This window comes from Passer montanus, unplaced genomic scaffold (genome assembly GCF_014805655.1).
Source record: "Passer montanus isolate IOZ18808 unplaced genomic scaffold, ASM1480565v1 scaffold262, whole genome shotgun sequence".
NCBI lineage: Eukaryota > Metazoa > Chordata > Aves > Passeriformes > Passeridae > Passer > Passer montanus.
The window spans coordinates 55,007-79,898 of NW_024367284.1; the positions used below are offsets into that span (position 1 = coordinate 55,007).

General features: G+C 33.0%; 1 protein-coding gene across 1 annotated transcript in view; it reads left to right on the forward strand.

Moving 5' to 3' along the window:
* DCC (DCC netrin 1 receptor) overlaps positions 1-24,892 on the forward strand; it is an 85,449-nt gene that overhangs the window by 44,420 nt on the left and 16,137 nt on the right. Inside the window, exons 15-21 of the mRNA XM_039712299.1 lie at positions 1,083-1,184; positions 6,394-6,584; positions 11,594-11,732; positions 15,629-15,736; positions 18,310-18,504; positions 21,706-21,738; positions 23,357-23,413. Coding sequence (XP_039568233.1) covers positions 1,083-1,184; positions 6,394-6,584; positions 11,594-11,732; positions 15,629-15,736; positions 18,310-18,504; positions 21,706-21,738; positions 23,357-23,413 — 825 coding nt within the window. The remainder of the gene's footprint in view (positions 1-1,082; positions 1,185-6,393; positions 6,585-11,593; positions 11,733-15,628; positions 15,737-18,309; positions 18,505-21,705; positions 21,739-23,356; positions 23,414-24,892) is intronic.

A 24,892-nucleotide genomic window follows, 5' to 3' on the forward strand; every position in this document is an offset into this window, starting at 1 on the left:
TTTCCCCCATTTTTCTCCAATTTTTCCCCATTTTTTCTGCATTTTTTCCATTTTTTCCCCAATTTTTTCCTCAATTTTTCTCCAATTTTCTTCCCATTTTTTTCTCATTTTTCTCTGATTTTTCCCCAATTTTTCTCCAATTTTCTCCTCATTTTCTCCCAATTTTCCCTCATTTTTCCTCCATTTTTCCCCAATTTTTACCGCAATTTTACCCATTTTTTCCCTGATTTTTGTCCAATTTTTTCCCCATTTTTTTCTGATTTTTCTCCAATTTTTCTCCCATTTTTCCCCATTTTGCCCCCAAATTTTTCCCCAATTTTTTTCCCATTTTACCCTCTTTCCCCCCAATTTTTCCTCAATTTCCTCCCATTTTTCCTCCCATTTTCCCCAAACTTTTCTCCAATTTTTCCCCATTTCCCCATTGCTGTTTCCCCTCGGGTTGGGGTGGGCACTCCCTACGCTGGCACCATCAGGGTGGACAGCAAACAGAGCTCCTACTCCATGCTAAATTTGGGTAAGATTGAGGATTTTTAATTAAAATAATTATCTGGAGTTATTCCCAATATTCCCCGTTTTTTTCTGATTTTTTCCCCCAATTTTTTCTGTTTTATTTTGAATTTTTTCTGTTTTTTCCCCATTTTTTCCCTCATTTCATTGCCATTTTATTCCAATTTTTCCCAATTTTATTCCAATTTTTCCCAATTTCCCCCCATTTTATCCCATTTTTACCAATTTTTTTCCCATTTTTTCTCTTTTTTTTGGCAGATTTTTCCCCATTTTTCCACCATTTTTCCGCCATTTTCTCCCCAATTTATCCCCCAATTGTTTCCCAATTTTCCCCCAATTTTTTCCCAATTTTCCCCCAATTTTCCCCCATTTTATTCTCATTTTCCCCCCATTTTATTCTCATTTTTCCCCCATTTTCCCCCATTTTTTCCCAGTTTTCCCCCAATTTTTCCCCATTTTAATCCCATTTTTCCTCCAATTTTCCCCCAATTTCCCCCAATTTTTTCTAATTTCCCCAATTTATTATAATTTACTCTAATTTATTCTAATTTATGCTAATCCATTCCCCATTCCAGAGCCCAACTCCCACTACGTGATTTCCCTCAAGGCTTTCAACAACGCCGGGGAGGGAATTCCCCTCTATGAGAGCGCCACCACCCGGGCGGCAGGTAACAATTAATTACACGTTAATTAAACACTCATTAAACATTGGGAGAACATTTGGGAAAAATGGGGGGAAATTGGGAAAAAATTGGGGGAAAATTGGGGAAAAATGGAATTTTTTGAGGGAAATTTGGGGAAAAATGGGAATAAAATGGAGGAAAATTGGAGAAAAATTGAAATTTTTGGGGAAAAAATGAGGAAAAAATGGGGAAAATTGGAGAAAAAATGGGAATAAAATTGGGAAAATTAGGAAAAATTTGGAATGAAATGGGGGAAAATATAGGGAAAATTGGGAAAATATTAGGGAACAGTTGGGGAAAAAAGGGGGGAAAATTGGGAAAAAATGGGGATAAAATGGGGATAAAATGGGAAAAAATTGGAATAAAATGGGGGGAAATTGGGGATAGATTGGGGAAAAATTGGTGGAGAAATTGGGACTAAAATGGGAAAAAATGATAAAAAATTTGGGGAAAAGTGGGGAAAAATTGGAATAAAATTGGGGAAAATTGGGAAAAAATTAAGAAAAAATTTGGGGCAAACTTGGGAAAAAATTGGGGTAAAATGGGGATAAAATGGGGTAGAGAGAATTCCCCTCTATGAGAGCACCACCACCCGGGCTGCAGGTAAAGTCAATTAAACCTTAATTAAACATTAATTAAAAATTGGGAGAAAATGGGGAAAAATTGGGAAAAAATTGGGGGAAAATTGGGGGAAATTGGGGAAAAAATTGAATTTTTTGAGGGAAATTTGGGGAAAAAATGGGAATAAAAAAAAGATGGAGAAAAAAATCAGGGGAAAATTTAGAATAAAATGGAGGAAAAATGAGAAAAAATTGTGGAAAATATAGAATAAAATGGGCGAAAATTGGGCAAAAATTGGGAAAAATGGGAATAAAATGGGGGAAAAATGGGGAAAAATGGGAAAATTTGGAATAAAATGAGAAAAAATTGGGGGAAAATTGGGAAAAAAATGGGGATAAATGAGAAAAAAATGGGGAAAAATTTGGGAAAAATTTGGAATAAAATGGGGGGAAATTGGGGGAAACTTTGGGGAAAAATTGGGGGGAAAATGGGGGAAAAATGAGAAAAAAATTGGAATTTTTAGGGAAAAATGGGGAAAAATGGGAAAATTTGGAATAAAATGAGAAAAAATTGGGGGAAAATTGGGAAAAAAATGGGGATAAATGAGAAAAAAATGGGGAAAAATTTGGGAAAAATTTGGAATAAAATGAGAAAAAATTGGGGGAAAATTGGGAAAAAAATGGGGATAAATGAGAAAAAAATGGGGAAAAATTGGGGAAAAAATTGAGGGAAAATTGAGGAAAAATTGGGAAAAAAATTGAATTTTTGGGGAAAAAATGAGGGAAAAATTGGGGAAGAAATGGTAATAAAATGAGGAAAAAATGGGAATAAAATTGGAATAAAATGGGGGAAAATTGGGGAAAAAAGGGGAAAAAATGTGAATAAAATGGGGAAAAATTGGGAAAAAATTGGGAAAAATTTGGACGAAAGTTGAGGAAAAATGTGAATAAAATGAAGCAATAATTGGGGGAAAATGGGGGAAAATTAGGTGAAAATTTGGAATAAAATTCAGGAAAAATTGGGGAAAAATTAGAATAAAATGGGGGAAAATTGTGGGAAAAATTGTGGAAAAAATGGGAAATAATTGGGGTAAAATTGGGGGAAATTGGGAATAACTTGGGGAAAAATTGGGAAACAATTAGAATAAAATGAGAAAAAAATTGGGGGAAAAGTTGGGGAAAAATTGGGGGAAATTTGGGGAAAAATGGGGGAAAAAATGGGGGGAAGTTGGGGGAAAAATTGGGAAAAAATTGGGGGAAAATTGGAATTTTTTGGGGAAAAATTTGGAATAAAATTGGGGAAAAAAATTGGGAAAAATTGAGAAAAAGTTGGGGGAAAAGTGGGGAAAAATTGGGGAAAAAGTGGGAAAAAATTGGAATTTTGGGGGAAAAAATTGAGGGAAAAATGGGGGGAAAATTTAGAAGAAAATGAGAAAAAAATGGGGGAAAATTTGGAATAAAATGGGGAAAATTGGGGAAAAATTGAGAATAAAATGCAGAAAAAATGGGAAAAAAATTGGGGGGAAATTGGGAATAAAATGGAGGAAAATCTGGAAAAATTGGACAAAAATTGAGAAAAATTGGGGAAAAATTTGGAATAAAAGGAGAAAAAATTGGGGGAAAATTGGGAAAATATTGGGGAAAAATGGGGAAAAATTGGGTAAAAAGTGGGAAAAAATTGGAATTTTGGGGGAAAAAATTGAGGGAAAAATGGGGGGAAAATTTAGAAGAAAATGAGAAAAAAATGGGGGAAAATTTGGAATAAAATGGGGAAAATTGGGGAAAAATTGAGAATAAAATGCAGAAAAAATGGGAAAAAAATTGGGGGGAAATTGGGAATAAAATGGAGGAAAATCTGGAAAAATTGGACAAAAATTGAGAAAAATTGGGGAAAAATTTGGAATAAAATTGGGAAAAAATTTGGAATAAAATTGTGAAAAAATGGGAAAAAATGGGGAAAAAATTGGGGAAAATTTGAGGAAAAATTGTGGGAAAAGTGGGAAAAAATTGGAATTTTGGGGGAAAAAATTGAGGGAAAAATTGGGGAAAAATGTGTGGAAAATGGGAAAAAATTGGGGGAAATTGGGGGAAAAATTGGGGGGAAATCGGGGAAAAATTGAGGAAAAATTGGGGGAAAAATTGAGGAAAATTTGGGGGAAAAATGGGAATAAAATGGGAGAAAATTGGGAAAAATTTGGAATAAAATTGGGAAAAAATGGGAAAAAATGGGGAAAAAATTGGGGAAAATTTGAGGAAAAATTGTGGGAAAAGTGGGAAAAAATTGGGGAAAATTTGAGGAAAAATTGTGGGAAAAGGGGGAAAAAATTGGAATTTTGGGGGAAAAAATTGAGGGAAAAATTGGGGAAAAATGTGTGGAAAATGGGAAAAAATTGGGGGAAATTGGGGGAAAAATTGGGGGGAAATCGGGGAAAAATTGAGGAAAAATTGGGGGAAAAATTGAGGAAAAATTGGGGGAAAAATTGAGGAAAAATTGGGGGAAAAATTGAGGAAAAATTGGGGGAAAAATTGAGGAAAAATTGGGGGAAAAATTGAGGAAAAATTGGGGGAAAAATTGAGGAAAAATTGGGGGAAAAATTGAGGAAAAATTGGGGGAAAAATTGAGGAAAAATTGGGGGAAAAATTGAGGAAAAATTGGGGGAAAAATTGAGGAAAATTTGGGGGAAAAATGGGAATAAAATGGGGGAAAATTGGGAAAAATTTGGAATAAAATTGGGAAAAAATGGGAAAAAATGGGGAAAAAATTGGGGAAAATTTGAGGAAAAATTGTGGGAAAAGGGGGAAAAAATTGGAATTTTTGGGGAGAAAATGGGGGGAAATTGGAGAAAAAATTGGAGGAATAAAATGGGAGAAAATTGGGAAAAATTTGGAATAAAATTGGGAAAAATGGGGAAAAATTGGGAGAAAATTGGGAGAAAATTGGAATAAAATGAGGAAAAAATGGAAATAAAATGGGAGTAAAATGGGGGAAAATGAGGGAAAAAGGGAAATAATTGGGGAAAATTGGGAAAAATTTGGAGAAAGATTGAGAAAAAATGGGAATAAAATGGGGAAAAATCAGGAATAAAGCGGAGGAAAATTGGGGAAAAAATTGGAATTTTTGGGGAGAAAATGGGGGGAAATTGGAGAAAAAATTGGAACAAAATTGGGAAAAATTGGGATAAAATGGGGCAGAGGGAATTCCCCTCTATGAGAGCGCCACCACCCGGGCTGCAGGTAAAGTTAATTAAATGTTAATTAAACATTCATTAAAAATCGTGTGTAAATTGGGGGAAAATTGAGAAAAAATTGGGCGAAAGTTGGCGAAAATTGGGGGAAAAATTGAATTTTTTGAGGGAAAATTGGGGGAAAATGGGAATAAAATGGGGGAAAATTGGAGAAAAAATTGTAATAAAATGGGGGGAAAATTTAGAAAAAATTGGAATTGTTGGGGAAAAAATAAGGTAAAATGGGGGGGACATTGGAGAAAAAATTGGAATAAAATTGGGAAAAATTAGGAAAAATTTGGAATGAAATGGGGAAAATTGGGGGAAAATAGAGGGAAAATTGGAGAAAAATGGGGCAGAGGGAATTCCTCTCTATGAGAGTGCAACCACCAGGTCTGGAGGTAAAGTTAAGTGTACGTTAATTAAAAATTAATTAAAAATTAATTAAAATTGCGTTTATTTGGGGGGAAAATTAGGAAAAAATTGGGAAAAAATTGGGAAAAATTTGGGTAAAACTGGGAATAAAATGCGGAAAAATGGGGAAATTTTGGAATAAAATGGGGGAAAATTTGAGATAAAACGGGGAAAAATTGGGATTTTTGGGAATTCTGGGATTGGGGGAAATAAAAAGTGGAACAAATTCTGCTGAAAATTCCTGAATTTTTATTAATCTTTTCTTTTTCTTCTTCTTTCCAAATTATTTCCATTTTCATTTTTTTATTTGATTTGTCCCATTTTATTTTGTTTTTTCCCTCATTTTATCCCCATTTATTTTCCATTTTATTCCCAATTTTCCCCTAATTTTTTCCTAATTTTTCCCCATTATTTCCCAATTTTATTCCAATTTCCCCCAAATTTTTCCCCATCTTCCCCCATTTTTCCCCAATTTATCCCCGTTTTATTCCCATTTTTTCCCCAATGTTTCCTCAATTTTCCCCAATATTTCCCCAATTTCCCCCCAATTTTTTTCCCATTTTATTCCAATTTCTCCCCAATTTTTCCCCAATTTCCCCCAATTTCTTCCCCATTTTATCCCCTTTTTTTGTCAATTTTTTCCCATTTTTTTCCAAATTTTTCCCCAATTTTCCCACTAATTTCCCCCAATTTGTCCGCAATTTTTCCCCCTTTTATCCCCATTTTATTCCCATTTTTTCCAATTATTTCTCTATTTTTCCCCCATTTTATCCCAATTTTCCCCAATTTTCCCTCAATTTTATCCCAATTTTCCCTCAATTTTTTCTCAATTTTCCCCATTTTATTCCCATTTCCCCCCATTTTATTCTTTCTTTTTTCCCATTTTCCCCAATTTTCCCCCAATTTTTCCCCATTTTTCCCCCAATTTTCCCCCATTTTCTCTGATATTTTTCCCCAATTTTTTCCCAATTTCTCTGCTATTTTTCCCCATTTTTCCCACTCCCCCGCTCCCTCCCCTCCCGCCCCCCGTGGGGCTGCAGCTCCTCCCCCTGGGCCCCGACTCCGTCCGGGTGTCCTGGGCCGACGGCTCCGAGCCCAGAATTCCCAAAGGTTGGGAGAAGTTCCCGGAGAATTCCCAGCCTCGATTCTACACCGTGCGCTGGAGGAGCAGCTCGTCAGTCAATGCAAAGTATAAGGTAAAAATTCTAAAAAAATTCCATTTTTTTCCCTATTTTTAGGTGGTTTTTGCATCAAAAAATCCCCAAAAAATCCCCCAAAAATTGCCCAAAAAATTCAAATTTTTCTCCAATTTTTCCATAATTTTCATCAAATTTTTCTCCAATTTTTTCCCATTTTTTGCCCATATTTTGCCAATTTTTCCCAATTTTTGGCCAAGTTTTTACCACTTTTTTCCCCAATTTTCCCCAATTTCTTCCAATTTTTTTCCAATTTTTTCCCAATTTCACCAATTTTTCTCCAATTTTTCTCCAAATTTTCCCCAATTTTTCCCCAATTTTTCTCCAAAATTTCCCCATTTTTTCTCCAATTTTCCCCAATTTTCCCTTAATTTCCCCCATAATTTTTCCCATTTTTTCCAATATTTCCAAATTTTTTCCATTTTTTTCCCAATTTTCCCCAATTTTTTCTAATTTTTTCCCATTTTTTCTCCAATTTTCCCCAATTTTCCCTTAATTTCCCCCATAATTTTTCCCATTTTTTCCAATATTTCCAAATTTTTTCCATTTTTTTCCCAATTTTCCCCAATTTTTTCTAATTTTTTCCCAATTTTTCTCCAATTTTTCCCAATTTTTTTCAATTTTTTCCCTAATTTTCCCCAAATTTTCCTGATTTTTTTCCCCAATTTTTCTCCAAATTTTCCCCAATTTCCCCCCAACTTTTTCCCCATTTTTCCCATTTTTTCCCCCCACTTCCGAGCCCAGAATTCCCTCAATTTGGGAGAAATTCCCGGAGAATTCCCAGCCTCGATTTCACACCGTGTGCTGGAGGAGCAGCTTCTCTGTCAATGCAAAGTAGAAGGTAAAAAAGAAAAAAGATTTCGATTTTTTCCCCTATTTTTAGGTGATTTTTTGGTAAAAAAATCCATTACAAATGCTCAAAAAATCCACAAATATTCCCCAAAACTTCCTAAAAATTCCCCAAAATTTCATCCAAAGATCCCAAAAATTTCTCAAAAAAATAAAAAAAATTCCTCAAAAAATTCCAATTTTTTTCCCAATTTTACCTGAAATTTTCTCCATTTTATTCCCATTTTTCTCCCAATTTTTTCCCGATTTTTTTCCAATTTTTTTCCTTTTTTTCCCAATTTTCCCCCAATTTCCCCCCAGTTTTTCCCCTAATTTTCTCCAAAATTTTCCCCCAATTTTTACCATTTTTTCCCCTAATTTTCCCAATTATTTCGTAATTTTATTCCTAATTTTCAGGCAATTTTCCCCCAAATTTTTCCATTTTTCCCCAATTTTTTCCAATTTTTTCCCAATTTCCCCCCAATTTTTCTCTAATATTCCCCCAATTTTCCGTCAAAGTTTTCCCAATTTTCCCCCAATTTTCTCCAATTTTTGTCCACATTTTTCCCAAATTTCCCCCAATTTTCCCCAATTTTTCTCCATATTTTCATAATTTTTCCCCAATTTTTTCCAATTTTTTCCCAATTTTTCTCCAAATATTTCTCCAAATTTTCCCAATTTTTTCCCAATTTTTCCCCCAAATTTTTCCATTTTCCCCCAATTTTTCTCAATTTTACCTCACATTTTCCCCCATTTTTTTAACCAAATTTTTTCCCCTTTTTTCCCAATTTTCAGCCAAATTTTCTAATTTTTTTGCCATTTTCCCACGAATTTTCCCCAATTTTCTCCAATCTTTTTCAAAATTTTCCCCCCACTTTTTCCCAAATATTTCCCAATTTTCCTCCAATTTTTAACTTATTTTCCCTCCTTTAATTCCACTTTTTTCTCTTAAATTTTCTTTAAATTTTACCCATTTTTTCCTCATTTTATTCCCATTTTTCCCAAATTTTCCCCCAATTTTATTCCTAAATTTTCTCATTTTTTCCCCAAACTTTTCTCCATTTTCTCCCAATTTTTTTCCGAATTTATTTCCAATTTTCCCCCATTTTTTCCAAATTTCTTTCAAAATTTCTCCCAATTTTTCCTGGAATTTTCATTGTTTTAAATTGAATTTTTTGGGAATTTTTTTTGAATTTTAATGAATTTTTGGGAATTTTAAATGAAATTTTTGGATTTTTTACACAGAATTTTAATGAAAATTTTATGATTTTTTTTTAATTTTTTGGGACTTTTTGGGGAATTTTAAAGGAAATTTTTTGGGGAATTTTTCAGGAATTTAAATGGAATTTTTGGATGAATTTTCGTGGAATTTTCTGGGGTTTAATTGAATTTATTTGGGAATTTTTATGGCATTTTTGGAGGATTTTTAAAAGATTTTTTGGGGAAATTTTTGGGATTTTTAAAAGGATTTTTTGGGAATTTTAATGGAATTTTGGGGATATTTTTTAGAATTTTTTGTGAATTTTTGGGGATTTTTTGGGGATTTTTCAGGATTTTTTGGGATTTTTTAAAGAATTTTTTGGGAAATTTTAAAGGAATTTTTGTGGATTTTTTTAGACTTTTTTGGGGTTTTTTTGAAAGAAGTTTTTGGGAATTTTTTTGGGAATTTTGGGGGATTTTTTAGAGTTTTTTGGGGTTTTTTTAAAGAATTTTGGGAATTTTTTGGGGAATTTTTAGGAATTTTGGGGGATTTTTTAAAGAATTGTTTGGGAAATTTTATGGAATTTTTTGGATTTTTTCAGATTTTTTGGGGGGATTTTTTAAAAAAAAATATTTTTGGGAATTTTTGGGGGATTTTTGTGGAATTTTTTTGGGATTTTCTAGGATTTTTTAAAATATTTTTTGAGAGTTTTGGGGAAATTTTAATGGATTTTTTTAGGATTTTTTTAGAATTTTTGGGAGATTTTTTGGGAATTTTTAGAAAATTTTCAGGATTTTTCTAGATTTTTTTTGATTTTTAAAAAAATTTTTTGGGACTTCTTGGGAATTTTTTAGGAATTTTTTTGGAAATTCTGGAGGATTTTTAATGGAATTTTTTTGGTTTTTTTAGGAAAATATCTTTAATTTTTTTGGGGAATTTTTTGGGATTATTTTTATTACGTTTATTTCAAATTTTAATGGATTTTTTCCCATTTTTAATGACATTTTTGGAGAATTTTAATAAAATTTTTGGGGAAATTTGGGGCATTTTTTTTGGGTATTTTTTCCTGATTTTTCGTGGGATTTTTGGGATTTTTAGTGGATTTTTTTGATTTTTGGGGGATTTTTAATTTTTTATTTTTGAGATTTTTTGGAAAATTATGGGAGACTTTTGGGGACTTTTTTGGGGATTTTTATTGCAATTTTTAGGGATTTTTTGGGAAAGTTTTAGGGATTTTTTTGGGATTAATTTGGGGAATTTTAGGAATTTTTTTGGGAATTTTAATGGATTTTTTTGGGATTTTTTTAGGGATTTTATTTGGATTTTGGGGGATTTGTAATGGAATTTTTAGGGGAATTTTTAGGAATTTTTTTGCATTTTAAGGAATTTTTTTTTTAATTTTTGGCATTTTCTTTATTTAATTTGGATTTTGGGGGATTTTTTGGGGATTTTTTTTAAATTTTTTGAGGATTTTTATGGGAATTTTGGAGGATTTTCTTTAGGAATTTTTGGGATTCTTTTTTCTATTTTAATGGAAATTTTTGGGGATTTTTGGGGAAGTTTTTGGGATTTTTTTGAATTTTTGGGGGAATTTTGCTGGAATTTTTTTGTTTTTTATAGATTTTTTTGTGGATTTTTTTGAGGAGTTTTTGGTGATTTTTGGAGGATTGTAATGGGAATTTTTGGGGATTTTTAATGGGATTTTTGGATGATCTTTTGGGGATTTTTTGGGAATTTTAATGGGATTTTTTAGGAAATTTTTTGTCGATTTTTAAGGGATTTTGGGGGATTTTTATGGATATTTTTGTGGATTTTTTGGGAACTTTTTGAGAATTTTTTGTCGATTTTTAGGGATTTTTAAGTGGGTTTTTTGGGAATTTTTTTGGATTTTTAGGGATTTTCAGGGGATTTTTATAGAAATTTTTTGGGAATTTTTTGAGAATTTTTTGGTCGATTTTTTGAGAGACTTTATTCAGGATTTTTGTGGAAATTTTGGGGGATTTTTTTGTGAATTTTTTGTGAATTTTTTGGCAAATTTTGGGGAATTTTTTTTCTATTTTAATGGAAATTTTTGGGGAATTTTTTGGGTTTTTTTCGGAATTTTTTGGGACATTTTTTGGGAATTTTTAGGGAATTTTTTGGGAATTTTTTTGAGGATTTCTTTAGGATTTTTTTGTGGATTTTTAGGGATTTTTATGGAAATTCTTGGGGATTTTTGGGGGGATTTTAATGGAAATTTTTGCAGAAATTTTTGGGATTTTTTGTGAATTTTTGTGGATTTTTTGAGGAATTTTTTGTGGATTTTTATGGGATTTTTACGGGATTTTTATGGAAATTTTTGTGGAAATTTTTGAAATTTTTTGGGGATTTTTTAAAGGAATTTTTTAGGAATTTTTTGTGGATTTTTATGGAATTTTTTTGGGATTTTTACGGGATTTTTATGGAAATTTTTGTGGAAATTTTTGAAATTTTTTGGGGATTTTTTAAAGGAATTTTTTAGGAATTTTTTGTGGATTTTTATGGAATTTTTTTGGGATTTTTACGGGATTTTTATGGAAATTTTTGTGGAAATTTTTGAAATTTTTTGGGGATTTTTTAAAGGAATTTTTTAGGAATTTTTTGTGGATTTTTATGGAATTTTTTTGGGATTTTTACGGGATTTTTATGGAAATTTTTGTGGAAATTTTTGGAATTTTTTGTGAATTTTTTGGGGCATTTTTAAGGAATTTTTTGGGGATTTTTGCTGAATTTTTTTAGATTTTTTTTGAACTTTTTGGGGATTTTTTGGGCCGTTTTAGGGAATTTTTTATAGAATTTTCAGGCAACATTTTTAATATTTTCGGGTTATTTTTTCCTCCATTTTTCCCCCATTTTTCCCCATTTTTTCACGGAATTTTTTCAGGATTTTTTCCTCCCTTCCTTCCCCACTGCCCTCAGCCCATAAAGCCCTAACGAACTCATTAATTTTTACTGATTCCAGACTTTGGACACCACGGCGTTAACCCTCGCGGTGCCGGGGCTCAGACCCAGCACCCGCTACCAGTTCTCGGTCATGGCCACCAGGGGGCGCCGCTCCAGCCCCTGGAGCATGACGGCTCAGGCCACCACCCACGAGGCAGGTAAGGAAATTACCCCAAAAATCACAATTTTCACTCAAAACATGCTGAAAAATAATTTCCCATAATTCCCCGATTTTTCCTATTTTTGCCCGATTTTTTTTCCATTTTTTTTCTGATTTTTTTCTGATTTTTTTGCCATTTTATTTGCTATTTTTTCCCCATTTTTTTCTACATTTGTCTTCCATTTTCACAACAATTTTAGTCCCATTTTATCTCTATTTTTTCCCAATTTTCCCCCAAATTTTCCCCAATTTTCCCCCATTTTTTACCCATTTTTCCGCCATTTTTTGACATTTTTTCCCATTTTTCCACCATTTTTTCTCCATTTACCTCCCAATTTTAGTCCAATTTTATTCCCATTTTTTGCCAATTTTCCCCAATTTTTCACCCATTTTCCCCATTTTTCTGCCATTTTTTGCCATTTTTTTGCCATTTTTCCTCATTTTTGTCCCCATTTTTTCACCATTTTTCCACCATTTTTTCTCCTTTTTTTCCAAATTTTCTCCCCATTTTTTCCCCCAATTTTTCCCCATTTTGCCCCCAATTTTTCCCCATTTTCCCCCAATATCTCCCCATTTTTTGCCAATTTTTTCCCATTTTTTCTCCATCTTTTCCCTATTTTTGTCCCATTTTCTCCCCATTTTTCCCCAATCCTCCTTTAATTTTCCCCCATTTTTTACCCATTTTCCTCTATTTTTTCCCCATTTTTCCGCTATTTTCCTCCCAATTTTAGTCCCCATTTTCTCCCAATTTTTCCCCATTTTTCTGCCATTTTTTGCCATTTTTTCCCCAATTCTTCCTAATTTTCCCCCATTTTTTCTCCATTACTCCCCCAATTTTTGTCCCATTTTGTTCCCATTTTTTCTGATTTTTCCCCCTTTTTCCCCCAATTTTTACCCATTTTTTCTCCATTTTTTCCCCCATTTTTGTCCCATTTTTTCCCCATTTTTACCCAAATTTTCCTTAATTTCCCCCAATTTTCCCTATTTTTTGGCATTTTTTCCCCATTTTTCCACCATTTTAGAGTGACAGGAGAAAGAATTTAGGTATGAATTCCCAAATTTTCCTTAATTTCCACCAATTTTCCCTATTTTTTGGCATTTTTTCCCCATTTTTCCACCATTTTTTCTCCATTTTCTTCCCTATTTTAGTCCCATTTTATTCCCATTTTCCCTATTTTTTCCTCAATTTTTCCTCATTTTTCCCCAATTTTTACCCGATTTTTCTCCCATTTTTCCGCCATTTTCCCCCCCATTTTTTCTCCATTTACCTCCCAGTTTTGGTCCCATTTTATTCCCATTTTTCCCCCAATTTTTCTCCATTTTATTCCCATTTTTCCCCATTTTTCCCCTTTATTTCCCCATTCCCCTCCTGCTCACCAGCGGGCGCCACTCCAGCCCCTGGAGCATGACGGCTCAGGCCACCACCCACGAGGCAGGTAAGAAAAACATCCAAAAATTTAAAAAATTTACATAAAAACAAATAAAAAACCCCTCCCATTGTTCCCTAATTTTCCCCCAATTTTTCCGATTTTTTTCCAATTTTTTTCTGAATTTTTTCCCAATTTTTTTACCATTTTATTCCCATTTTTCCCCCTTTTTTTCTCCATTTTTCCCCCAATTTTTGTCCCATTTTCCCTCAAATTTTCCCCATTTTTCTGCCATTTTCCTCCCTATTTTACTCCCATTTTACCCCAATTTTTCCCAAATTTCGCCATTTTTTCTCTATTTTCCGCTCAATTTTTGCCCAATTTTTCCCCATTTCCCCCATTTCCTCCCTATTTTCCCCCTATTTTTCTCCAATTTTTTCCCATTTATTCTCTAATTTTTCCCCAATTTTTCACCATTTTCCCGCCATTTTTTCTCCATTTTTTCCCAAATTTTTGTCCCATTTTTTCCCTATTTTTCCCCAATTTTTCCCTATTCTTCCCCATTCTTCCCCCATTTATTCCCAATTAATTCCCCATTTACCCCCATTTATTCCCCCATTTTTCCCCCCAATTTTTTTCCAATGTTTCCCCAATTTTTCCCCATTTTTCCCCCAATTTTTGCCCATTTTTTCTCCAATTTTTTATTCCCATTTTTCCCCATTATTTCCCCATTTCCCCTCCTGCTCACCAGGGGGCGCCGCTCCAGCCACCACCCTCGAGGCATGGAAGGAAATTACCCAGAAAATAAAATTTTTTGACAAAAAAATATTTAAAACTCCTCCTATTGTTCCCTAATTTTTCCCCAATTTTTCAATTTTTTTTTCCAATTTTTTCTGATTTTTTTGCCAATTTTTTGCCTTTTTTTTGCCATTTTTTCCCCATTTTTCCGCCATTTTCCACCCAATTTTCCTCCCATTTTCCTTCCAATTCTACTCCCATTTTCCTCCCAATTTCACACCCATTTTTCCCCAATTTTCCCCCCTTTTTTCCCCAATTTTCTCCCAATTTTCCCCCATTTTTCCTCCAATTTTCCCACAATTTCCCCCAATTTTCTTTCCATTTTTCTCCCATTTTATTGAAAATTTTTTCCAATTTTCCACCATTTTTTCCTGATTTTTTTTCTCCATTTTTCCCCCATTTATTCCCCATTTTCTCCCCAATTTTTCCCCATTTTTCCCTAAAAATTCTCTTTTATTCCCCAGTTTTTCTCAATTTTTCCCCATTATTTTCCCCATTTTATTCCAATTTTTCTCCATTTTATTCCCCATTTTCCCCCCATTTTCCCCCGTTTTCCCATTTAATTCCCATTTTTTCTCCAATTCAATTTTTCCCCATTTTTCCCTAAAAATTCTCTTTTATTCCCCAGTTTTTCTCAATTTTTCCCCATTATTTTCCCCATTTTATTCCAATTTTCTCCCCCTTTTTCCCCCATTTTTTCCCATTTAATTCCCTTTTTTCTCCGATTTTTCCTCCATTTTCCCCATTATTTTCCCCATTTTTCCCTGATTTTATTCCCCATTTTTTCTCCATTTTTCCCCCAATTTTCACCCATTTTATTCCATTTTTTTCCCCATTTTTTTCCCAAAAATTATCTTTTTTTCCCCATTTTTTCCCCAATTTTCCCCCAATTTTATTTCCATTTTTCTCCCATTTTATTCCCAAATTTTCCCATTTTCCCCCATTTTTTTCCCATTTAATTCCCATTTTTTCTCCAATTTCTTTTTCCCCCATTTTATTCCAATTTTCTCCCCCTTTTTCCCCCATTTTTTCCCATTTAATTCCCTTTTTTCTCCGATTTTTCCTCCATTTTCCCCATTATTTTCCCCATTTTTCCCTGATTTTATTCCCCATTTTTTCTCCATTTTTCCCCCAATTTTCACCCATTTTATTCCATTTTTTTCCCCATTTTTTTCCCAAAAATTATCTTTTTTTCCCCATTTTTTCCCCAATTTTCCCCCAATTTTATTTCCATTTTTCTCCCATTTTATTCCCAAATTTTCCCATTTTCCCCCATTTTTTTCCCATTTAATTCCCATTTTTTCTCCAATTTCTTCTCCATTTATTCCCCATTTTTTCCCCAAAAATTCTCATTTTTTCTCCATTTTCCCCCCAATTTTTCCCCATTTTATTTCCATTTTACCGTAATTTTACCCCAATTTTTCCTCTATTTATTCCCCATTTTTCCCCAAAAAATCTCATTTTTCCCCATTTTTTCCCCAATTTTTTCCCAATTTCCCCCATTTTTCTCCCAATTTCCCCCCAATTTTTTCCCATTTTTCCCCCATTTTCCCCCATTTTTTCCCATTCAATTCCCATTTTTCTCCAATTTTTCCTCCATTTATTCCCCATTTTTTCCCCAAAAATTCTAATTTTTCCCCATTTTTTCCCCATTTTCCCCCCAATTTTCTCCCAATTTTCCCCATTTCCCCATTTTCCCCAAACTTCCCATTTTTTCCCCATTTTGCAGCCCCCAGCTCCCCTCCCAGGGATGTCACGGTGATTTCCCAGCCTGGAAAATCCCGGAATGTTCTGCTGAGCTGGCAGCCCCCGCTGGAGGCCAACGGCAAAATCACAGGTAAAGAAAACCCAAAATTCCCAAAAAAACCCCCCAAAAATGGAATTTAGAGGAAAGAAAAATCCGTGAAAAAATGAAAAAAAAAATCATAAAAATCGATCCAAAGCTGCCAGAGAAATCGTCAAAAATTGGGAAAAAATGGCCAAAAAAATCACCCAAAAAATTCAAAAAAAAATTGCCCAAAAATTAAAAAAAATCCCCCCAAAATTCTGAAAAAAATGCCAAAATATCCTCCAAAAATTGCAAAAAAGTTCCTCAAAATTCCCAGAAAATCTCCCAAAAATTAGGGAAAAAAATCCCTTAAAAATCCCCCCAAAATTGCTAAAAATATTCCCAATAAATGCCCCCGAAAATCCCCAAAAATTCTTAAAAAATTCCCAAAATATTCCATTTCAATTAAAGAAAAATCTGTGGGAAAATGAAAAAAAAATTGTAAAAATCGGTCAAAAATTGGGCAAAAAATCCCCCAAAAATTAGGGAAAAAAATCCCAAAAACCCCCCCCAAAATTCCCAAAAAATCCCCCAAAAAATCCTCAAAAATTCCTTTCAAAATTCCCAAAAAAATCCCCCAAAAATCTCAAAAAAAATCCCCAAAAAATTCTGAAAAAATTCCCCAAAATTTCCCCAAAATTCCATTGAAATTCTCAGTTAAAATTCCATGGAAAATCAATTAAAAATCCCGGAATGTTCTGCTGAGCTGGCAGCCCCCGCTGGAGGCCAACGGCAAAATCACAGGGAAAAAATTCCAAAATATTCCCAAAAAAATCCCAAAAATGGCTCAGAATTGAAGGAAAAAATTTTAAAAAAATTGTAAAAATCGGTGAAAAATTGGCCAAAAAGTCCCCAAAAAATCGCGAAAAAATCCCTGAAAAAATTCAAAAAAATTTAAAAAAAATCAAAAAAAATTAAGAAACAATTCCCAAGAATTGGGGGAAAATAAATCAAAAAAATCCTAAAAAAAAAAATCACAAAAAAATGTTATAAAATTCCCAAAAAATTAGAAAAAAATTCCCAAAAAATCCCTCAAAAATCTCCCAAAAATCTGAAAAATTTCAAAAAAATCCCCCAAAAATTAAGGAAAAAATTCTCCAAAAATCCCCTGAAAAATCCCCAAAAATCAGGAAAAGAATTCCCCACAGAATACCCAAAATTTTTCAAAAAAATACTCGAGAATTCCCAGAAAATCATCAAAAACATCCCAAAAAAATTCTCGAAAAATTCCCAAGAAATTCCCAAAAAATCACCCAAAAATCCTCTAAAAATCTGAAAAAATTTTTAAAAAATCCTAAAAATTGGAGAAAGTCCCTCCAAAAATCCGCAAAAAAACCTAAAAAATTCTGAAAAAAATCCCAAAAAATTCTTAAGAAATCCCCAAACTTTCCTCAATTTTTCCCAAAAATATTTTAATTTTTTTGCAGGTTGTCGCAATGGAGGCCGCAGTGGGTGGGAGCCGAGCGCCTCTCGCTGCCCCAAAAAATCCCCAAAAATCCCCAAATATGAGGGAAAAAATGCTAAAAAACTGGGGGAAAAAATAAAAAAAAATTGGGAAAACATTCTCGAAAAATTAGGAAAAAATCCCTAAAAATCCCTTGAAACATTCCCGCAAAAAAATAAAAAAAATCCTTGAAAAATTTCCCTAAAAATCCTAAAAAATGGGAAAAAATTCCTTTAAAATTCCAAAAAAAATCCTAAAAAAATCTCCAAAAAATTAGGAAAACATCCCCAAAAATTAGGAAAAAATCCACAAAAATACCCCAAAATTCTGGAAAAATTTCCTAAAATATCCCCAAATTTAAAAAAGAAAAAAATTAGGAAAAAATCTTAAAAATTAGATAAAAATCTTCCAAAAATCCTAAAAAAAACCTAAAAAATGGGAAAAAAAATCCTAAAAAATCCTAAAAAAATTTCTAAAAATCCCACAAAATTAGGGAAAAAATCCCAAAAAATCCCCCAAAAGTGTAAAAAATTAGGAAAAAATACCCAAAAAATTCTAAAAAAATCCCCAAAAATCAGAAAAAATTCCCCAAAAATCCCCTAAAAATCTCCAAAAATTAGGAAAAAATCAAAAAAATTCCCAAAAATTTTCCAAGAAATACCCAAAAATTCTGGAAAAATTTTCTAAAAAATCATCCAAAAATGCCAAAAAATTCCCCAAAAATAGAATAAATTCTCCAAAAATTTAAAAAAAAATCCGTAAAAAAACCACCAATAAGTTAGGAAAAAAAACCCCAAAAATTAGGGAAAAATTCAAAAAAACCCCCTAAAAAATTGGGAAAAAAATCACCAAAAAATCCCCAAAAATTCTCCAAAAATCCTCAAATTTTCCACAACTTTTCCCCAAAATAATCTTAATTTTTTTTGCAGGTTACACCATTTTTTCCTCGCCGGTTGCCTCAGCCCCCCTGTCCCAATGGAGGCCACATTGGTTGGAGCCGAGCGCCTCACGCTGCCTGGCCCAACCCCAGGCGCCAAAACTGCCCCAAATAAATCCCCAAAAAAATCCCCAAAAATTCTGAAAAAATACCCAAACTTTCCTCAACTTTTCCTTAAAATAATCTTAATTTTTTCCTTAGGTTACACCATTTTTTCCTCGCCGGTTGCCTCAGCTCCTCTGTCGCAATGGAGGCCGCAGTGGGTGGGAGCCGAGCGCCTCTCGCTGCCCGTCCCTGAGGCGCTGCTGGGCTCCGGCTCCTTCTTCAGAGTCCAGGCCAGGAACTCCCAAGGGCCCGGCCCGCTCTCCGAGCCCGTCTGGGGACAAAGCCACACAGGTGGGAAATTTGAATTTATGGGGGATTTTTTGGGGTTTTTTTGCCATTTCCTTCTTGTGGGTGCAGGCCTGGAACACTCTCAGAACCCGTCTGGGGCCACACACACACAGCTGGGAAATTTGCTTGAAAGTGTGGATTTTTGTGGGATTTTGTGGGGATTTTTTTTGGGATTTTTGTAGGATTTTTTGAGATTTTTTGGGATTTCTTTTGGGGTTTTTTGCCGTTTCCTTCTTGTGGGTGCAGGCCCACAACACCTTCAGAGCCCGTGTGGGGCCACACACACACAGGTGGGAAATTTGCTTGAAAATTTGGATTTGTGAGGGAATTTGTGGATTTTTTAGGATTTTTTTGTATTTTGTGGGATTTTGTTGGGATTTTTTCATCATTTCATTCTTGAGGGCGCAGGCTTGGGACGCCCTCAGAGCCCGTGTGGGGGCAGACGCACATAGGTGAAAAAACATAATTAAATCTGGATTTATGAGGGATTTTTGTGGGATTTCTTAGGATTTTTTTTTTGTGGGATTTTTTTTGATTTTGTGGGGTTTTTTGGGGATTTTTTCTCCATTTCCTTCTTATGGGTGCAGGCCCCCAACGTCCTCAGAACCCGTCTAGGGCCACACACACACAGGTGGGGAAATTGCTTGAAAATTTAGATTTATGAGCAAATTTGTGGGTTTTTTGGGGGTTTTCTTTATTTTTTTGGAATGTTGGGGGATTTTGTTAGGATTTTTTGGCGTTTTTTCTCCATTTCATTCTTGCGGGCGCAGGCTTGGGATGCCGTCAGAGCCCGTGTGGGGCCACACACACACAGGTGGGAAATGTGCTTGAAAATTTGGATTTATGAAGGAATTTGTGGGATTTTTGGAGATTTTTTTGATTTTTTTTTTTGGTGGGATTTTTTGGTATTTTTGTGGGATTTTTTTGCCATTTCCTTCTTGCGGGTGTAGGCCCGGAACGCCCTCAGAACCCATCTGAGGCCACACACCCAGGTAGGAAATTTGCTTGAAAATTTGAATTTTTGTGGGATTTTTTTGGGTTTTTTTGTATTTTGTGGGATTTTTTGGGGTTTTTTTTTGGATTTTGGGGGATTTTGTGGGGATTTTTCAGGGATTTCTTGGGATTTTTCCTCCATTTTCTTGTTGTGGGTGCAGACCCGCAATGCCCAAGGGCCCGGCCCGCTCTCCGAGCCCATCTGGGGACAAAGCCACACAGGTGGGAAATTTGAATTTATTGGGGATTTTTTTGGAAATTTTTTTGGATTTTTTGGGGTTTTTTTGCCATTTCCTTCTTGTGGGTGCTGGCCTGGAATGCCCTCAGAGCCTGGCCTGCCCTCAGAGCTCGTGTGGGGACAGACACACACAAACAGGTTGGAAAATTGCTTCAAAATTTGGTTTTATGAGGGAATTTGTGGGATTTTTTGGGATTTTTTTGGCATTTTTGGGGATTTCTTTGGGGATTTTTTTGGGGATTTTTTTGGGGATTTTTTCACCATTTCTTTCTTGTGGGTACACGCCCGGAACGCTCTCAGAGCCTGTGTGGGGACAGACACACTCAGGTGGGAAATTTGCTTGAAAATTTGGATTTATGAGGGAATTTGTGGGATTTTTGGAGATTTTTGGGATTTTTTTTTTATTTTTGTGGGATTTTTTTGCCATTTTCTTCTTGTGGGTGCAGACCCGCAAAGCTCATGAGCCCGGCCCGCCCTCAGAGCTCGTGTGGGGACACACACAGAGGTGGGAAAATTGCTTGAAAACTTGGATTTATGAGGGATCGTGAGGTTTTTTTGGGATTTTTTTTAGATTTTTGGGGGATTTTTTCGCCATTTCCTTCTTGCGGGTGCAGGCCCGGAATGCCCTCAGAGCCTGTGTGGGGACACACACACAGGTGGGAAATAATTTTAAAATCTGTATTTATGAGGGATTTTTGTGGGATTTTTTAGGATGTTTTTTGGATTTTTGGGGGATTTTTTCGCCATTTCCTTCTTTCGGGTGCAGGCCCCCAACGTCCTCAGAGCCCGTCTGGGGCCACGCACACAGGTGGGAAATTTGCTCAAAAATCTGGATTTATGAGGGAATTTGTGGGATTTTTTTGGATTTTTCGCGAATATTTTTGGGGTATATTTCTAGGATTTTTTGGGGAATTTTTTGTGATGCTTTTAGGATTTAATTTATGGGAATTTTTTGCCATTTTTTGGCCAATATTCCCCCATTTTTTCAGATTTTTTTCCCAAATTTTCCCAAATTTTCCCTAATTTTTAGGATTTCTTTTCCCTTTTTCTTCCTAATTTTTAGCAACTTTTTCTTAATTTTTGGGGAATTTTTTCCCAATTATTCAGGAATTTTTCCCAATTTTTTAGGACTTTTCCCCCAATTTTTTAGGAATTTTTTCCCCAATATTTACCCAATTTTTTAGGAATTTTTAGCAAATTTCTAGGAATTTTTGCCCAATTTCCCCTCAATTTTTAGGGATTTCTTAGAAATTTTTTCCTAATTTTTAGAATTTTTAAAAATTTTTCCTAATATTTTAGGTTTGGTTTTTTTTTCCCAATTTTTAGGAATTTTTTCCCAATTTTTTTTTAATTTTTTAGGATTTTTTGGGGGAATTTTTTTGTTATTTTTAAGGAATTTTTCCTGAATTTTTTCCCTATTTTTTTAGGAATTTTTTGGATTTTTTTCCATTTTTACTTCAAATTTTTTAGGGAATTTTTCAGGATTTTAAAAAATATTTACTGAACATTTTTTGGATTTTAATTAAATTTAAAAATAATTTTAATTAAATCTTAAATCCAATATTTATTTGATTTTTAATGGATTTTTAAAATTTTAAATAGAATTTTTAATGACTTTAATAAAATTTTTCCCATTTTCATTCCAATTTTAAATTCAATTTTTCTCAATTTTTTGCCCCAATTATTTCTAATTTTAATTCAATATTTTTTCCATTTTAATAAAATTTTCTGCAAATTTTCACACAATTTCAATTAATTTTTAATTAATTTTTAATTAATTTTTCTGCCCATTTAAATGAAATTTTTAAATATTTTTCCTTTTTAAATCTAATTTTCTTATTATTTTTAAATTAAATTTTTATTATTTTTTTCAAGAAATATTTTGATTTTTTTTCCTTAATTTTTATCAACTTTAGCCCCAACATTTAATTAAATTTAATTAAAATTAATTTAATTTTTTCTCTTTTTTCCAGGTGAAATTCCAGATAAAATGCCCAACGATCAAGGTAAGAAAAGTCCCAAAAAATTCAATTTTTATGGAATTTTGGGAGCATTTTATAGGAATTTTTATGGAATTTTTGGGGGATTTTTTGGGAATTTTTTGGGATTTTCTTTGGAATTTTTGGGGAATTTTTTGGGATTTTTTATGGAAATTTTTAGGGTTTTTTTTAATTTTTGGGGATTTTTGTGAGTATTTTTGGGGATTTTTTGATGGTTTTTTGGGGATTTTTTCAGGGGGATTTTTTGAAATTTTTTGGGGATTTTTGAGGGATTTTTTGGGGAATTTTTCTGGGATTCTTTGAGATTTTTTTAGGGATTTTTTGGGATTTTTTTTTTAAATTTTTGGGGGGATTTTTTGGGAATAATTTTGGGGTATTTTTAATGGCATTTTAATGGAATTTTTTGAGAATTCTTACAGAATCTATGGGATTTTTGGGGGAATTTTTGGGGATTTTTATGGAATTTTATTGGAATATTTTGGGAAATTTGGGGGGATTTTTGGTGAATTTTATTGGAATTTTTGGGGGAATTTTAGGGATTTTTTGGGGGTATTTTTTTGGGAATACTTTGGATTTTTGGGTGTATTTTTGGGGATTTTTTGATATTTTTTGTGAATTTTTGTGGAGTTTTTTGGGGAATTTTTTGGGAATTTTTTGTGATTTTTGGGGAATTTTTTTGAGAATTTCGGGGATTTTTTTTGTGACTTTTTTGGGGGAATTTTGGGGGATTTTTTGGGGTGTTTTTCATGGAATTTTCTGGGAATTTTTATGGAATTTCTTTGGGATTGCTTTGGGATTTTTGGGGACATTTTTGGGGAATTTTATTGAAATTTTTGGGGGAATTTTGGGGGATTTTTTGGGGTGTTTTTCATGGAATTTTCTGGGAATTTTTATGGAATTTCTTTGGGATTGCTTTGGGATTTTTGGGGACATTTTTGGGGAATTTTATTGAAATTTTTGGGGGAATTTTGGGGGATTTTGGGGATATTTTATTTGAACTTTTTGGGGGATTTTTAGAATTTTTTGGGGGAATTTTTTGGGAATTTTTGGGAATATTTTTGGGGTGTTTTTCATGGAATTTTCTGGGAATTTATATGGATTTTTTTTGAGATTTTTTTTGTTTTTGGTAATTTTAATGAATTTTTGGGGAATTTTTTGGGATTTTTGGGGTGTTTGTCATGGAATTTTCTTGGAATTTATATGGATTTTTTTTGAGATTTTTTTTGTTTTTGGTAATTTTAATGAATTTTTGGGGAATTTTTTGAGAATTTTTTGGGGAATTTGTTGGGGATTTTTTGAGATTTCTTGGGGAATTTTTTTTATTTTTTGAAATTTTTGGGGGGGATTTTTTTTTAATTTTTGGGAATATTTTTGGGGTATTTTTCATGGAATTTTGATCTAATTTTTTGGGAATTTTTATGGAATTTCTTTGGGAGTTTTTGGGGAGATTTTTTGGGATTTCTTTCACGTCTTTTGGGGGACTTTTGGGGAATTTTATTGGAGTTTTTTGGGGAAATTTTGGGGATTTTTTTAAAATTTTTGGGTAATTTTTGGGAATATTTTGGGGTGTTTCTCGTGGAATTTTCCTGGAATTCTGATGGAATTTTCTGGAATCTCTCCCCAGGTCCCCTCTCCGATGGCTCCTTTTGGCCCCTGGACATCGACAGCAGCAGCCTGGATGGTAAATCCCATTTTGGGGGTTTTTAATGGTTTTTTACCCCTAAAAGTTCACAAAAAATTAATGAAAAATGGCCCTAAAATAAGAAAGAAAATTATTAAAGAAGCCCCCAAAAAATCACAAAAAAATTTTAAAAAATTTTCAAAAAAAATTTCAAAAAATTCAAAATATTCCTTAAAAAAATCCCAAAAAATTCCCCAAAAATTCCCCCCAAAAAATTTAAAAAATTCTTCAAAAAATTCAAAATATTTCTTAAAAAAAATCCCCCAAAAATCTCCAAAAATTGCCAAAAAAATAAAAAAAATTCTTCAGAAAATTCAAAATATTCCCCAAAAAATTCCCCCCCAAAAAAATTCAAAAAAATTCTTCAAAAAATCAAAATACTCCTTAAAAAATTCCCAAAAAATCCCCCCAAAATTCCCCTAAAATAAAAAAAAATTTTTAAAAAAATTCAAAATATTCCCTAAAAAAATCCCCCAAAATTAAATAAATATATAAAAAAAAGGCAAAAAAATTTATGGAAAAATTGCCCTAGAATAAGAAATAAATTTCTAAAAAAATCCCCCAAAAAAACCCCAAAAAATCCCCAAAAAATCAGAAAAAAACCATTTAAAAAATCAAAATATTCTCTAAAAAATGCCCAAAAATTCCCAAAAAATCCGAAATTTTTTTTTTAAAAATTCCCAAAAATTCCCAAAAGAATCACAAAAAAATCCCCAAAAATTAAAAAAAATTCAAAATGTTCCCTAAAAAATCTCCAAAAAATCACAAAAAAATCACAAAAAATAAGAAAAAAACCACCAAAAATTTCGAAATATTTTCTTAAAAATTCCAAAAAAATCGCCAAAAATTCAAAAAAATGCCCAAAATTCCTCACAAATTTCAAAATGCTCCCTAAAAAATCCCCCCAAAAATCGCCCAAAAGTAAAAAAAAATTCCTCAAAAAATTCAAAATATTCCCTAAAAATTCCCCCAAAAAATCCCCCAAAATTTCAAAAAAATTCCCCAAATATTTTTTAAAAATCGCAAAAAATTCAAAATATGCTCTAAAAAAATTCCCCAAAAATTCCCAAAAAAATAAAAAATATCCCAAAAATTCTTCACAAAATTCAAAATATTAAAAAAAAATTTAAAAAAATTTCCAAAAATGTCAGAAAAAAATCCTCGAAAAATCCCCTAAAAATTCCCTCAAAAATTAAAAAAATTCCTAAAAAGTTGCCCAAAAATTTTAAAAATCCCAAAAAATTGCAAAAAATTCTTCAAAAAATTCAAAATGTTCCCTAAGAACTTCCCAAAAAATTCCCCAGTAATTCCCTGTCTTGGTTGGAAAAGACAGGAGTCTGTGAAGGAAGGCAAAAGCCTCCTGTGAAATGGAGAAGGTAAACCCCTTCCTTCCAAATTATCACAATTTCAGAATTAAAAGGGCTCTCAGGCAAAGATATGGGAATGGGAATAACAGTTTTTTACTAGGAAGAAAAAAAA